Source organism: Rhinoraja longicauda, chromosome 2, assembly GCF_053455715.1.
Source record: "Rhinoraja longicauda isolate Sanriku21f chromosome 2, sRhiLon1.1, whole genome shotgun sequence".
NCBI classification, from domain to species: Eukaryota; Metazoa; Chordata; class Chondrichthyes; order Rajiformes; family Arhynchobatidae; genus Rhinoraja; species Rhinoraja longicauda.
Window position 1 is genome coordinate 51,552,244 of NC_135954.1, and position 13,473 is coordinate 51,565,716.

Consider the following 13,473-nt stretch of genomic DNA (forward strand, 5'->3'; position numbering starts at 1 on the left):
CCAAGCATAGACTAGACAATGGGCCGTGTGCTCATTTAGCCAAGGCCTGGGGGATCTCTGAAATAGTGGGGAACACGAGATGTTGTTTGGAGAGTGGAGGAAGAAGAGCGACGAAAGCAGGAAGAGAGAAGATAGGAAATAGTCGAAAGGCAGGCTGCAAAGAATATGAGGTGGAAAGGTACTGGAGAGGAGGAATTATGACAAGAATGGAGAAAAATTAAAAGGATGCAAGCTAGGCAAAGGAGATAGGTTTGGGAGTAAAGGATCAGAAAGGACGAGACTAAGGAGGGATAGATAGTTTGGAGGACAGGAGGGTAGAGAGGAAAAGTAGAGTTATAGAAGGGGTGAGAGGGAGGTGAGCAGAAGATGGAAAGGAGGATTTTACATTTTATTGCAGAGTTCTGTCTCTTGATTATACTTTTAGGTCTTAAATCAGTAGATTTCAGTTTCAGTCGGAGCCAATGGTGCAGAGAGAAGTAATGTATATTTTCAGTGTGGGTGGGCTCCAGGTCCTCATTGACTCATTCACTGAGATATACAGGAGAATGGATCTTTCCATCTGTCAAACAAAGATCTGCCAACCTGTCCCTGGTGAACACCACACTTCCACGTGAGGGTCCACAATTAGTCTCTGGAAAACACAAACATCCTTCTTTATCTTGGCAGGCATCTTTCAAGAAAGGCAGACATTGATAATGAGGTTCATCATTGTCCTCAATGCACCCGAATTGATGATGAAACCCTGAAACCTGACGCAAACCTGAGCTTGTGCTCTAGAGGGCAGCAGTGATCCTTTTCCCCTGTATATTTCCGACATATGTAGAACATTGAAGATAGACGCAAAAAGCTGGATTAACTCAGCAGGTCAGGCAGCATCTCTGGAGAAAATGAATAGGTGACGGTTTGGGCCGAGACCTTTCTTCAGTCTGAAGAAGGGTCTTGACCTGAAACGTTACCTATTCATTTTCTCCAGAGATACTGCCTGACCTGCTGAGTTACTCCAGCTTTTTGTGTTTGTCTTTGGTGTAAACCAGCATCTGCAGTTCCTTCCTACACATATGTAGTACCTCAGCAGGCACCTTGAAGCACTGGAGAGGTACAGATTTTATTTTCAATAAAATCCTGGCAGTCCACCAGCAGGAAAAACAAATCAATGACAATGTTTGCTCCCAGGTCAACTTCCATATTACTGAGGCTAATAAGACTCAGAGTAGGGTAAAGCAGGTTACATCATAGGCAAAGTCCAACATTACACTAGTAACAGATACAAATCCAGAAGCCCATTGGGATACCATTGAGAAGCTTGCCCATTCATTAAGATCACAGAGAAGCCATTTAAAGCAACAGAAGGTGTGTAACACTTTCCCAGATACCACCCCCACTACACCCCATCAACCATTTTTTCCTGCTATGTGTTGCAAAGACTGCATGTCATATTTCAGTTTCATCATTCATTTCAGAACCTATCAAACCTGGGTGGAAGTAAATCCTTCCTTGACCACAAGCAACTGACTGCTATGATATTTGGGTGGCATGCTGGCACAGCGGTAGAGTTGCTGCCTTACAGCGAATGCAGCGCCGGAGACCCAGGTTCGATCCCATCTACAGGTGCTGTCTGTACGGAGTTTGTACGTTCCTGTGACCTGTGTGGGTTTTCTCCGAGATCTTCGGTTTCCTCCCACACTCCAAAGACCTACAGGTTTGGAGGGTAATTGGCTTGGTAAATGTAAAAATTGTTCCTAGTGGGTACAGGATAGTGTTAATGTGCAGGGATTGCTGGTACGCGGACACGGTGGGCCGAAAGGGCCAATTTCAGCGCTGTATCTCTAAACTAAACTATATGGCACTGTAAGTGCATATAACATAATTGCACCTATAATAGTACTGATAGTGACAAACTGTGCAAAGCGAGGGGTAAGACCATCTCTGACCCCTCTCACCCTGGCCACAAACGCTTTGAAGCACTTCCCTCTGGAAGGCGACTGTCAAGGTCGCCACAACGAGACATAAAAACAGCTTTTTCCATGAGCAGTAGCTCTACTCAACAGCCAAATATCTGTAGCCTCCTTTTGCTCTGGTATTTTATTTCATTCTTCACATGTTTAAATTATTTTTAATTGTCTACTGTATATCGTGTTGTTACTTGCGAGCAAAGCACCAAGGCAAATTCCTTGTTGCTTTGCATACTTGGCTAATAAAATGTATTCAATTCAATTTAATCTATATTTATTCTCACTAGTGAAGGAGGAGGGTAGTGGTGGTGAGGAATGACTGTGAGGGTGATGGAGGAGGGAATGGTGAAGGTAAGGGAATGGTAGAGGTAAGGGAATGGTGGAGGTGAGGGAATGGTGGAGGTGAGGGAGATGGTTAGGGTGATGGGAGAATAGGGTGATTTGAGGGGGAGGAGGGAGTAAAGCTACATGACCTACAATGGAGTGGTATTTATTCACAAAATGCTGGAGTAACTCAGCAGGTCCGGCATCATCTCGGGAGAGAAGGAATGGGTGATGTTTCGGGTCGACACCCTTCTTCAGACTGATGTCAGGGGGGGCGGGACAAAGGAAGGATATAGGTGGAGACAGGAAGATAGAGGGAGATCTGGGAAGGAGGAGGGGAAGAGAGGGACAGAGGAACTATCTAAAGTTGGAGAAGTCGATGTTCATACCACTGGGCTGCAAGCTGCCCAGGCGAAATATGAGGTGCTGTTCCTCCAATTTCCGGTGGGCCTCACTATGGCACTGGAGGAGGCCCATGACAGAAAGGTGAGACTGGGAATGGGAGGGGGAGTTGAAGTGCTCGGCCACCGGGAGATCAGTTTGGTCAATGCGGACCGAGCGCAGGTGTTGAGTGAAGCGATCGCCAAGCCTGCGCTTGGTTTCTCCGATGTAAATAAGTTGACATCTAGAGCAGTGGATGCAATAGATGAGGTTGGAGGAGGTGCAGGTAAACCTTTGTCTCACCTGGAAAGACTGTTTGGGTCCTTGGATGGGGGAGGGGGAGCAAGAGTGGAACTGCGGGATGTAGGGGGAAGCCCCGTTTCCTGAAGAATGAGGACATCTCTGACGCCCTAGTGTGAAACACCTCATCCTGGGTGCAGATGCGGCATAGACGGAGGAATTGGGAGTAGGGGATAGACTTTTTGCAGGGGACCGGGTGGGAAGAAGTGTAGTCCAGATAGCTGTGCGAGTCAGTGGGTTTATAGTAAATGTCCGTCACTAGTCTGTCTCCTGTGCTGGAGATGGTGAGGTCCAGAAACGGGAGGGAGATGTCGGAGATAGTCCAGGTATATTTAAGGGCAGGATGGAAATTGGAAATGAAGTGGGCGTCAGAGATGTCCTCATTCTTCAGGAAACGGGGCTTCCCCTCTTCCATTATAGATGAGGCTCTCACTAGGGTCTCTTCTACATCCCGCAGCTCCGCTCTTGCTCCCCCTCCCCCCACTCGCAACAAGGACAGAATCCCCCTCGTTCTCACCTTCCATCCCACCAGCCAGCGGATACAACAAATCATCCACCAACATTTCCGTCACCTACAACGGGACCCCACCACTGGCCATATCTTCCCATCCCCTCCCCTCTCTGCGTTCCGCAGAGACCGTTCCCTCTGTAACTCCCTGGTCTACTCGTCCCTTCCTACCCAAACCACCCCATCTCCGGGCACTTTACCCTGCAACCGCACGAGATGCAACACCTGTCCCTTTACCTCCCCCCTTAACTCCATCCAAGGACCCAAACAGTCTTTCCAGGTGAGACAAAGGTTCACCTGCACCTCCTCCAACCTCCTCCAACCTCATCTATTGCATCCGCTGCTCTAGATGTCAACTTATTTACATCGGCGAAACCAAGCGCAGGCTCGGCGATCGCTTCGCTGAACACCTGCGCTCGGTCCGCATTGACCAAACTGATCTCCCGGTGGCTGAGCACTTCAACTCCCCCTCCCACTCCCAGTCTCACCTTTCTGTCATGGGCCTCCTCCAGTGCCATAGTGAGGCCCGCCGGAAATTGGAGGAACAGCACCTCATATTTCGCCTGGGCAGTTTGCAGCCCAGTGGTATGAACGTCGACTTCTCCCACTTTAGATAATTCCTCTGTCCCTCCCGTCCCCTCCTCCTTCCCAGATCTCCCTCTATCTTCCTGTCTCCACCTATGTCCTTCCTTTGTCCCGCCCCCCTGACATCAGTCTGAAGAAGGGTCTCGTCCCGAAACATCACCCATTCCTTCTCTCCTGAGATGCTGCCTGACCTGCTGAGTTACTCCAGCATTTTGTGAATAAATACCTTCGATTTGTACCAGCATCTGCAGTTATTTTTCTTATACAATGGTGGGGGAGGAACTTCATTTCCCACAACACACTGCGGAGGACTGGCCCACGTGCCTGCTTTTGAACAGTAACGACCCCAGTTGCCGCGTGCTGTTTCCGGCGGCTGGGTGATGTCACATCCAGGCGGAAGCGGTCCCTGCGGCAGCGATGGGGGCGAGGGACGGGGAGGCCGGGAGCTGATCCCCGCCGGGCTGCTCGGAGCCTCAGCTGCTGCTCGTTACTGTGGCGCTCTAATATGTTGCTGCGGTTGCCGCGGGCCTGAGTTGTGGCAGTATGTTTGGGTTCAAGGCGAGCTCCTTCACCACCTTAATCGTGGGGGTGTTCATTGCCTACGTGTTGCATACATGTTGGGTGATGTACGGCATCGTTTACACCAAGCCCTGTGTGAACCCCAAGACCCAGAACTGCATCAAACCGTATCTAGCCGGGAACCCGAGAATCCAGGTCAGTGTCTTTGCTGCTTTCCCCATGCCACATCATTCTGGAAATCCTGCATCAGTATTCCCGTCCCCTTGTACCACAGATTTCCGAATCCTCTCCCCATTTAGAAAATTATTCTACGCCTTTATTCTACTACCAAAGTGCATGGCCGCACACTTTGCTATGCTGTATTCCTCTTGCCGCTTCTTTGCCCGTTCTCCCAACCTGTCCAAGACCTTCTGCAGACTCCCTGCTTCCTCTACGCTATCTGCAAACTTGGCCACAAAGCCATGAATTCCTTCGCAATCACTTGTTGCTATAGTTACTGTTCTGTAGTATTGTGAGGAAACCTAGCCTGGAGCATATTTTCAATATAATGAAATACTTCCCCAAGCTCCTATTTTTTCTTTTCAGTTTTCTGGCTATTTTCCTGTTGCTTGTGTTTTCAAATGTTGAGGAAACTGGATTTGTGAGAAGAATGAGACCGAGCGGTTGAGATTCTGGTTAAATGCAATTTGAAGCTACAAAATGCCATTTGGTGATAAGGAATACTAGACCATTTTACTAAGGAAGATTCTTCAGTTTTTATGAGGTATTTAAAATTTGTGGGAACAACTGCAACTTTATGGTGGGAAGCAGTAAACCAGTTTTACCAAAACAAGAGGCTTCAAACAAACCAATACAAATGACTCCTTCCAAGCCAGTAACATTTCTTTCAAAAAATAAGCATGCGTTTCAAACCAAAAGTGTTAGAAACCATCCTTCCCAGACACCCAGGACTGCAAAATGCAATGATCACAATCAAGAAATGTGTTCTATTTTGGATGTGCTGTGAGAACATGATACAAGTAGAAGGTAGACACAAAATGCTGGAGTAACTCAGCGGGACAGGCAGCATCTCTGGAGAGAAGCCTTCTCTCGTCCTGCTGAGTTACTCCAGCATTTTGTGTCTACCTTTGATATAAACCAGCATCTGCAGTTCTTTCCATAACACAAGTAGAAGCAGAGTTAGACAATACATCACTTGAGCCTACAATGCCTTCATTGATCTGCTCACTTAATTTAATCTTGAAATAGTGATTAAACAGCAACCTTCTTTCACTTCATTTCTGGCAAGGCAAATTCCTCATCCTTGCATTTTGGTTCCTGATTCTAATCTCTGATCATGGCGGCACGGTAGCGCAGCGGTAGAGTTGCTGCTTTACAGCGAATGCAGCGCCGGAGACTCAGGTTCGATCCTGACTACGGGTGCTGCACTGTAAGGAGTTTTGTACGTTCTCCCCGTGAGCTGCGTGGGTTTTCTCCGAGGTCTTCGGTTTCCTCCCACACTCCAAAGACGTACAGGTATGTAGGCTAATTGGCTGGGTGAATGTAAAAATTGTCCCTAGTGGGTGTAGGATAGTGTTAATGTACGGGGATCGCTGGGCGGCGCGGACTTGGTGGGCCGAAAAGGCCTGTTTCCGCGCTGTATATATATATATGATATGATATGATCATTTCCTTGTTGGCAGCACAGTGGTGCTGCTAATAGTGCTGCTGCCTCACAGAGCCAGAGAACTGGGCTTGATCCTGACCTCGGGTACTCTCTGTGTGGGGTTTGCATATTTTCCCTGTGACCACGTGGGTTTCCTCCGGTTTTCCTTCTCATCCCAAAGATTTAGAGGTTAATTGGACTGTCCAAAATTGCCCTGAATGTTTAGGGAGTGGATGAGAAAGTGGGTAACGGCACTTGTATGAACAGTTGATTGATGGTCTGTGTGGACTCAGCGGGCCACAGGGCTTGTTTCCATACTGTATCTCTAAACTGATCAGGATCTTGTATTTTTCAATGGGACAATCTCTTCAAATAAATTCCAGTATAGTTTTTCTGACTCAATGTCTTCTCATAAGACAAAACCCTCACCCAGTGGAACAGTCTACTAAATCTATGATGAACTACTTACAGGCATAGCTTTCTTTCATCAGACATCAAAATTACACATAATACTCCCAAGAGTAACCTCATAGCAGCCCGGTGCATTTGTAGAAAGACTTAAATACCTTTGTACTCCAACATTTTTACAATAGAGGCCATTCACCTGCTGAATTATTTGCCATGCACTCAGGTCAACATCATTTTGTGAGTTGCATTTTTTCTCCCAATCAATTTTTTTAATGGCCAAGAAATTGTTGTTATTTTTCTTTCTTTAGTGTGAATCTTATTTCCCTCATGTTTTACTCCTTGCCCTCGCTCATAATCTGTTCCAGTCCATTTCTTGTAAGCATTCACTTTTCCATCTGACATTCTTACTGTCAACAAACTGCAACACTGTTTCATTTTTCATCAAAGGCATTAGTATCTATTACAGAGACACAAGTATTTGCAGAAGCTGGAATCTTGAGTAAAACACAAAATAGTGGAGTAACTCAGCAGGTCAAGGCAGCATGTGTGAAGAGAGTGGATAGGTGATGTTTTGGTTTGCGCCCCTTCAGACTGATGGTAGAGAGGAGAAAGCTGGAAAAGTGGTGTGGGTAGGACAAAGTCTAGTAGGAAATAGGTAGGTACATGAGAGGGGGGTTTAAATCTCCTCAATGTGCCTATTTTGAAGAATTTCTCTTCCTCTCTCTGGGATTTCTTTAATAAGACCTCACTGCTCTCCCTCTGATCTCTGCCAATAAAAAGCTCAGCTGACTTGTATCCACTTGCTTGTTTTTGACCAGCGCCAACCTCTTTTCCAGCTTTCTCCCCCGCCACTGTTACAATCAGGCAGAAAAAGGCTCCTGGTCGGAAACGTCACCATCTCTGTTCTCCAGGAATGATGCCTGATTCACTGAATTGCTTCAGCACTTTGTGTTTTGCTAAATATTAATGCCAGATCTGTCTGAGGCCACAGAGTTGATCCGTGTTGTACCAAGTAATAACATGTAACATATAAATAGTATAAGAGAATAACTGCAGATGCTGGTACAAATTGAAGGTATTTATTCACAAAATGCTGGAGTAACTCAGCAGGTCAGGCAGCATCTCAGGAGAGAAGGAATGGGCGACGTTTCGGGTCGAGACCCTTCTTCAGACTGATGTCAGGGGGGCGGGACAAAGGAAGGGTATAGGTGGAAACAGGAAGTTAGAGGGAGATCGGGGGAGGGGAAGAGAGGGACAGAGGAACTATCTAAAGTTGGAGAAGTCGATGTTCATACCAGTGGGCTGCAAGCTGCCCAGGCGAAATATGAGGTGAGGTTCCTCCAATTTCCGGTGGGCCTCACTATGGCACTGGAGGAGGCCCATGACAGAAAGGTCAGACTGGGAATGGGAGGGGAAGTTGAAGTGCTCGGCCACCGGGAGATCAGATTGGTTAACGCGGACCGAGCGCAGGTGTTCGCTCAACACCTGCGCTTGGTCCGCGTTGACCAATCTGATCTGCCGGTGACCGAGCACTTCAACACTCCCTCCCATTCCCAGTCTGACCTTTCTGTCATGGGCCTCCTCCAGTGCCATAGTGAGGCCCACCGGAAATTGGAGGAACAGCAGCTCATATTTCGCCTGGGCAGCTTGCAGCCCAGTGGTATGAACATCGACCTCCAACTTTAATAGTTCCTCTGTCCCTCTCTTCCCCTCCCCCTTCCCAGATCTCCCTCTATCTTCCTGTCTCCACCAATATCCTTCCTTTGTCCCGCCCCCCCCCCTGACATCAGTCGCCCATTCCTTCTTTCCTGAGATGCTGCCTGACCTGCTGAGTTACTCCAGCATTTTGTGTAACATATAAATAGTCATAACTATCTCTTTCGGGTTTTTTTCTTTCAGCTAGTCCTTTTTTATGTTGCCTCCATCCTTGTGGTCCCTTAGTTTTTGTAACAATATTTTCAATGTAACCCTATCTAATTCCTTTTGAAAATTCAAACAGACAGTACCCATTCACTTTATCTCCCCAGGCTGAAAGATCCTTAAAGTGTGCCAGGCAACAAGATGTGTTTTTAAACAATTTCTGTGTCATCATGATTTGTGATACTAGTTTTTGTTCCAATTTGCTTAATTAACATTTTAATTTCCCTTGATGTCTGTGACCAGTGGCATTCTGCAGGGACAGACACAAAAAGCTGGAGTAACTGTCCAAACACCTTTTGTACAGAAGGTGGTAAGTGCCTGCAACGTGCTGCAGGGGGTGGTGGTTGAGGCAGATACGATAGTGGCATTCAAGAGACTTTTGGTAAGGTATAGCTAATGGAAGTGTCGTAAGTGTAGTCAATATTATAGTTGTGGAGATGGGTCACATTTTAAGGCTTATGAATATGGATAAATCTTCTGGGCCTGATCAGCTATATTCAAAGAATCTTTGGGAAGCTGGAGAAGAAATTGTGCGTGCCCTGGCTGAGATACACAAATCATCATTAGGTGAGGGTGATGTGCTGGAAGACTGGAGGGTGGCTAATGTGCCTCTATTTAAGAAGGGCTGCAAGGAAAAGCCTGGGAACTATTGACCAGAACATCTGTGATTGGCAAGTTACTGGAGAGTATTTTGACGGATAAGATATATATGCATTTGGATAGATTAGGCTGATTAGGGGTAGTCAGCATGGTTTTGTATGTGGGTAGTTGTGTTCCACAAATCTGAGTTTTTTATAGAAGTAACTAAAAAGGTTTCTGAGAGTGATGGTGGAAGGTTTTTTCCAGATGGAGGCCTGCGGCTTGTGGTGTGTCTCAGGGATCGATTTTGGGCCATTTGCTGTTTGTTGTTTATATCAATGATTTGGCATGTTTAGTTAATTTGCAGATGACATGAATGGAGGTGGCATCGTAGATAGCTAAGATGGTTATAAAAATTTGCAGCAGGATCTTGATCAGTGAGCAAAATGAGCTGAGGAATGGTTAATGGAGTTTAATACAGAGAAGTGTAAGATGTTGCATTTTGGGAAGTCAAACCAGAGTAGGACCTACAGAATGAATGGCAGGGCTCTGGGGAGTGTTGTAGAGTAGAGGGATCTGGGAATGCAGGTACATAGTTCCTTGAAAATGGCGTGACAGGTCGATAGGGTGGTCGTGAAGGCTTTCGACACATTAGCCTTCATCAGTCAGAGTATCAAGTCTAGGAGTTGGGATGTGATGTTATTGTTGTACAAGATATTGATGAGGCTGCATTTGGAATATTGCGTTCAGTTTTGGTTACCCTGTCGTAGGAAATATGTTGTTAAGCTGGATATAGTGCAGTGATGATTCATGAGGATGTTGTCAGGACTCGAGGGACTGAGCTATAGGGAGAGGTTGAGCAGGCTAGGACTTTATTCTTTGGAGCACATCAGAGGGGATCTTAGAGGTATATAGGATCATGAGAGGAATAGATAGAGTAGATGCACGGTCTTTAACCCACAGTAGAGAATTAAGAACCAGGGGATATAGGTTTGCAGTGAGAGAAGAAAGATTTAACAGGAATCTGAGGGGCAACCTTTTCACACAAAGGGCGGTGGGTCTATGGAACGACTTGCCAGAGGAGATAGTTGAGGCATGTACTATCACAATATTTAAAAGATATTTGGACAGGTACGTGGATAGGAAAAGTTTAGAAAGATACGCAAATCGGAACCAGGTGGGACTAGCGTTGATTGGGCTTCTAGGTTGGCTTGAGCTAGTTGGGCTGAAAGGACCTATTTCCGTGCTGAATGACTCGATAATGATATGCAGCAAATGGAGGGATGTGGATTATGCGCAGATAAATAAGGGTTGGTCTTGGCATCATGTTTGGCACAGACTGAGTCCTGAAGGGCCTGTTCTTGTGTTGTACACTTTTATGACTAAAGTTCATGTCCCTGGATTGAGAGGCCAGGGTGCTGGGTAATGTCTCCAGAGTTTAATCCCCATCACTGCTACTTACACCAAATCCCAAATCGATGTATAAATGTGAATGCGAATAACTAATTCCGCCACCAAATGTTAAAGTTTTGATTTTTATCATCTGCAGTAGTACTGTGGATTTAAACATGTTTCAGTTTTCTGCCGCTCAATGCTATGTTTTCACTCTAAAATGGCATGTAAAATGTTACATTTCATCTGAAATTGATAACATTGAAATTCCATTCAAGAGATTTTTTTCCAAAAGCATTTATCCTGCATTGCAGCCTTAAAGGTACAATGGTATATTTTTGTAAATTGTGCTAATGATCTTGAAACTGTATTTTAGCTGAGCATTTATACTTCAACAAAAAGCAGTGTTACCGATGGGGCCAATCTAAACCTTATGCTGACTATCGAACACTTTGACGTCAACTCTAAATTTGAGAGGTAACCTTTTCGTGTTCTATCATTCATTTTTGGATATTTAGTATGTGTTAGAAACCTGGAAATCGCATCTTACCAGCAGAGGGTACTTCACACTTGGCTTTGGCTAACAAAGCAGAAATCAAATATTGCTCCAACTCACTTGGTCTTTTGTGTAACTCCAAATCAGAAAATAAATTTCAGTTCCTTTGGTGATTATTTCACAGAATTGTGTTTACATAATCAAACTATGTTTAGACAATAGACAATAGACAATAGGTGCAGGAGTAGGCCATTCAGCCCTTCGAGCCAGCACCGCCATTCAATGCGATCATGGCTGATCACTCTCAATCAGTACCCCGTTCCTGCCTTCTCCCCATATCCCCTCACTCCGCTATCCTTAAGAGCTCTATCCAGCTCTCTCTTGAAAGCATCCAACGAACTGGCCTCCACTGCCTTCTGAGGCAGAGAATTCCACAACTTCACCACCCTCTGACTGAAAAAGTTCTTCCTCATCTCCGTTCTAAATGGCCTACCCCTTATTCTTAAACTGTGGCCCCTTGTTCTGGACTCCCCCAACATTGGGAACATGTTATCTGCCTCTAATGTGTCCAATCCCCTAATTATCTTATATGTTTCAATAAGATCCCCCCTCATCCTTCTAAATTCCAGTGTATACAAGCCCAATCGCTCCAGCCTTTCAACATACGACAGTCCCGCCATTCCGGGAATTAACCTAGTGAACCTACGCTGCACGCCCTCCATAGCAAGAATATCCTTCCTCAAATTTGGAGACCAAAACTGCACACAGTACTCCAGGTGCGGTCTCACCAGGGCCCGGTACAACTGTAGAAGGACCTCTTTGCTCCTATACTCAACTCCTCTTGTTACGAAGGCCAACATTCCATTGGCTTTCTTCACTGCCTGCTGTACCTGCATGCTTCCTTTCATTGACTGATGCACTAGGACATCCAGATCTCGTTGAACTCCCCCTCCTCCTAACTTGACACCATTCAGATAATAATCTGCCTTTCTATTCTTACTTCCAAAGTGAATAACCTCACACTTATCTACATTAAACTGCATCTGCCATGTATCCGCCCACTCACACAACCTGTCCAAGTCACCCTGCAGCCTTATTGCATCTTCCTCACAATTCACACTACCCCCCAACTTAGTATCATCTGCAAATTTGCTAATGGTACTTTTAATCCCTTCGTCTAAGTCATTAATGTATATCGTAAATAGCTGGGGTCCCAGCACCGAACCTTGCGGTACCCCACTGGTCACTGCCTGCCATTCCGAAAGGGACCCATTTATCCCCACTCTTTGCTTTCTGTCTGTCAACCAATTTTCTATCCATGTCAGTACCCTACCCCCAATACCATGTGCCCTAATTTTGCCCACTAACCTCCTATGTGGGACCTTGTCGAAGGCTTTCTGAAGGTTTACATATTCTGTTGTGCTGTTGCGAGTAAGAATTTCATTGTTCTATCTGGGACCCATGACAAAACACTCTTGACTCGTAAATTGTAATATATTTGTAAGGTTAAATGGAACAGTTTTTAAAAAGTATATATGAAATCAGTATGAATATGGTGGAGCAGCAGAACAAGGGTTCTGCATACGTTTTTCTTTAAACCTGCAAGTGTAATTTGAATAATACTGAACTATCCCAATATTTATTACACCATTCTTAATTTACAAAACTTAATTTAAATTTTGGTCAGTTAATTTTAACCATTTTTGAATACTTCTACAAGCTACAGGTATTTCGGAGTATTTTGCAGATTCAAGTACCATGACATGATATTTCCATAGTTAAAACAGTAATTTTAAAAACTTGCTATTTCAGCTTTTATCCGAATTATTTGTCTTTGTTCCAACCTTTATTTGGTTTTCTTGAGAAATTAGCTCTTGTAAAAATGGTGCCATATGATGGGCTGCAAAGCTGACTTGATGGCTTTGTTATTGCTGGGTAATAGGCTGCATCAGAAGGCTGGAAATCTAAGGAACAAAGTCTATGTAATCAGTGGCAAGTGTTTCTATGCTGATAAAAAGAAAGTAACCAGACCAACAACTCTCAAGTTCCAGTTTAAGTCTGTTCAAAGTCACTAATTGCGCATTCTGAGTTTCCACCGCAGCTTCTTCTGAACCTTGCATTTTTGAGTATTCTATTTAACTTAACTGCAAAACCACTTTTGTTTTATTCTAACCTTTCTGACCAACTCAATTGACTTTAGGTAATTCTCTGAATTAAGTCTTTTGCACAAGTCTTTAGTAGATTTGAAAGAGAAGATCTTGAAATCCACAAGTCTTTAGTAGATTTGGAAGAGAAGATCTTGAAATCCATTTCCTATAATCTCAAGATTCTGTGTGGTGCTTGATGAGTGGAGCCTTTGTGCTGATGACGACATGTCTTCGAGCTCTAGATTAACTGGGAATTGGAACAGCTAAAAATCTTCCGCTCCTTGAGAAATAGTGTTAAAATAATGAGACAGATTCAG

General features: G+C 45.0%; 1 protein-coding gene across 1 annotated transcript in view; it reads left to right on the top strand.

The window, feature by feature from the left end:
• Nucleotides 1-4,430: 4,430 nt before the first annotated feature.
• The window catches only part of clptm1l (CLPTM1 like), a 32,471-nt gene continuing 23,428 nt past the window's right edge, over nucleotides 4,431-13,473 (top strand). The window contains exons 1-2 of the mRNA XM_078419184.1: nucleotides 4,431-4,764; nucleotides 10,890-10,990. Coding sequence (XP_078275310.1) covers nucleotides 4,594-4,764; nucleotides 10,890-10,990 — 272 coding nt within the window. The 5' untranslated portion in view covers nucleotides 4,431-4,593. The remainder of the gene's footprint in view (nucleotides 4,765-10,889; nucleotides 10,991-13,473) is intronic.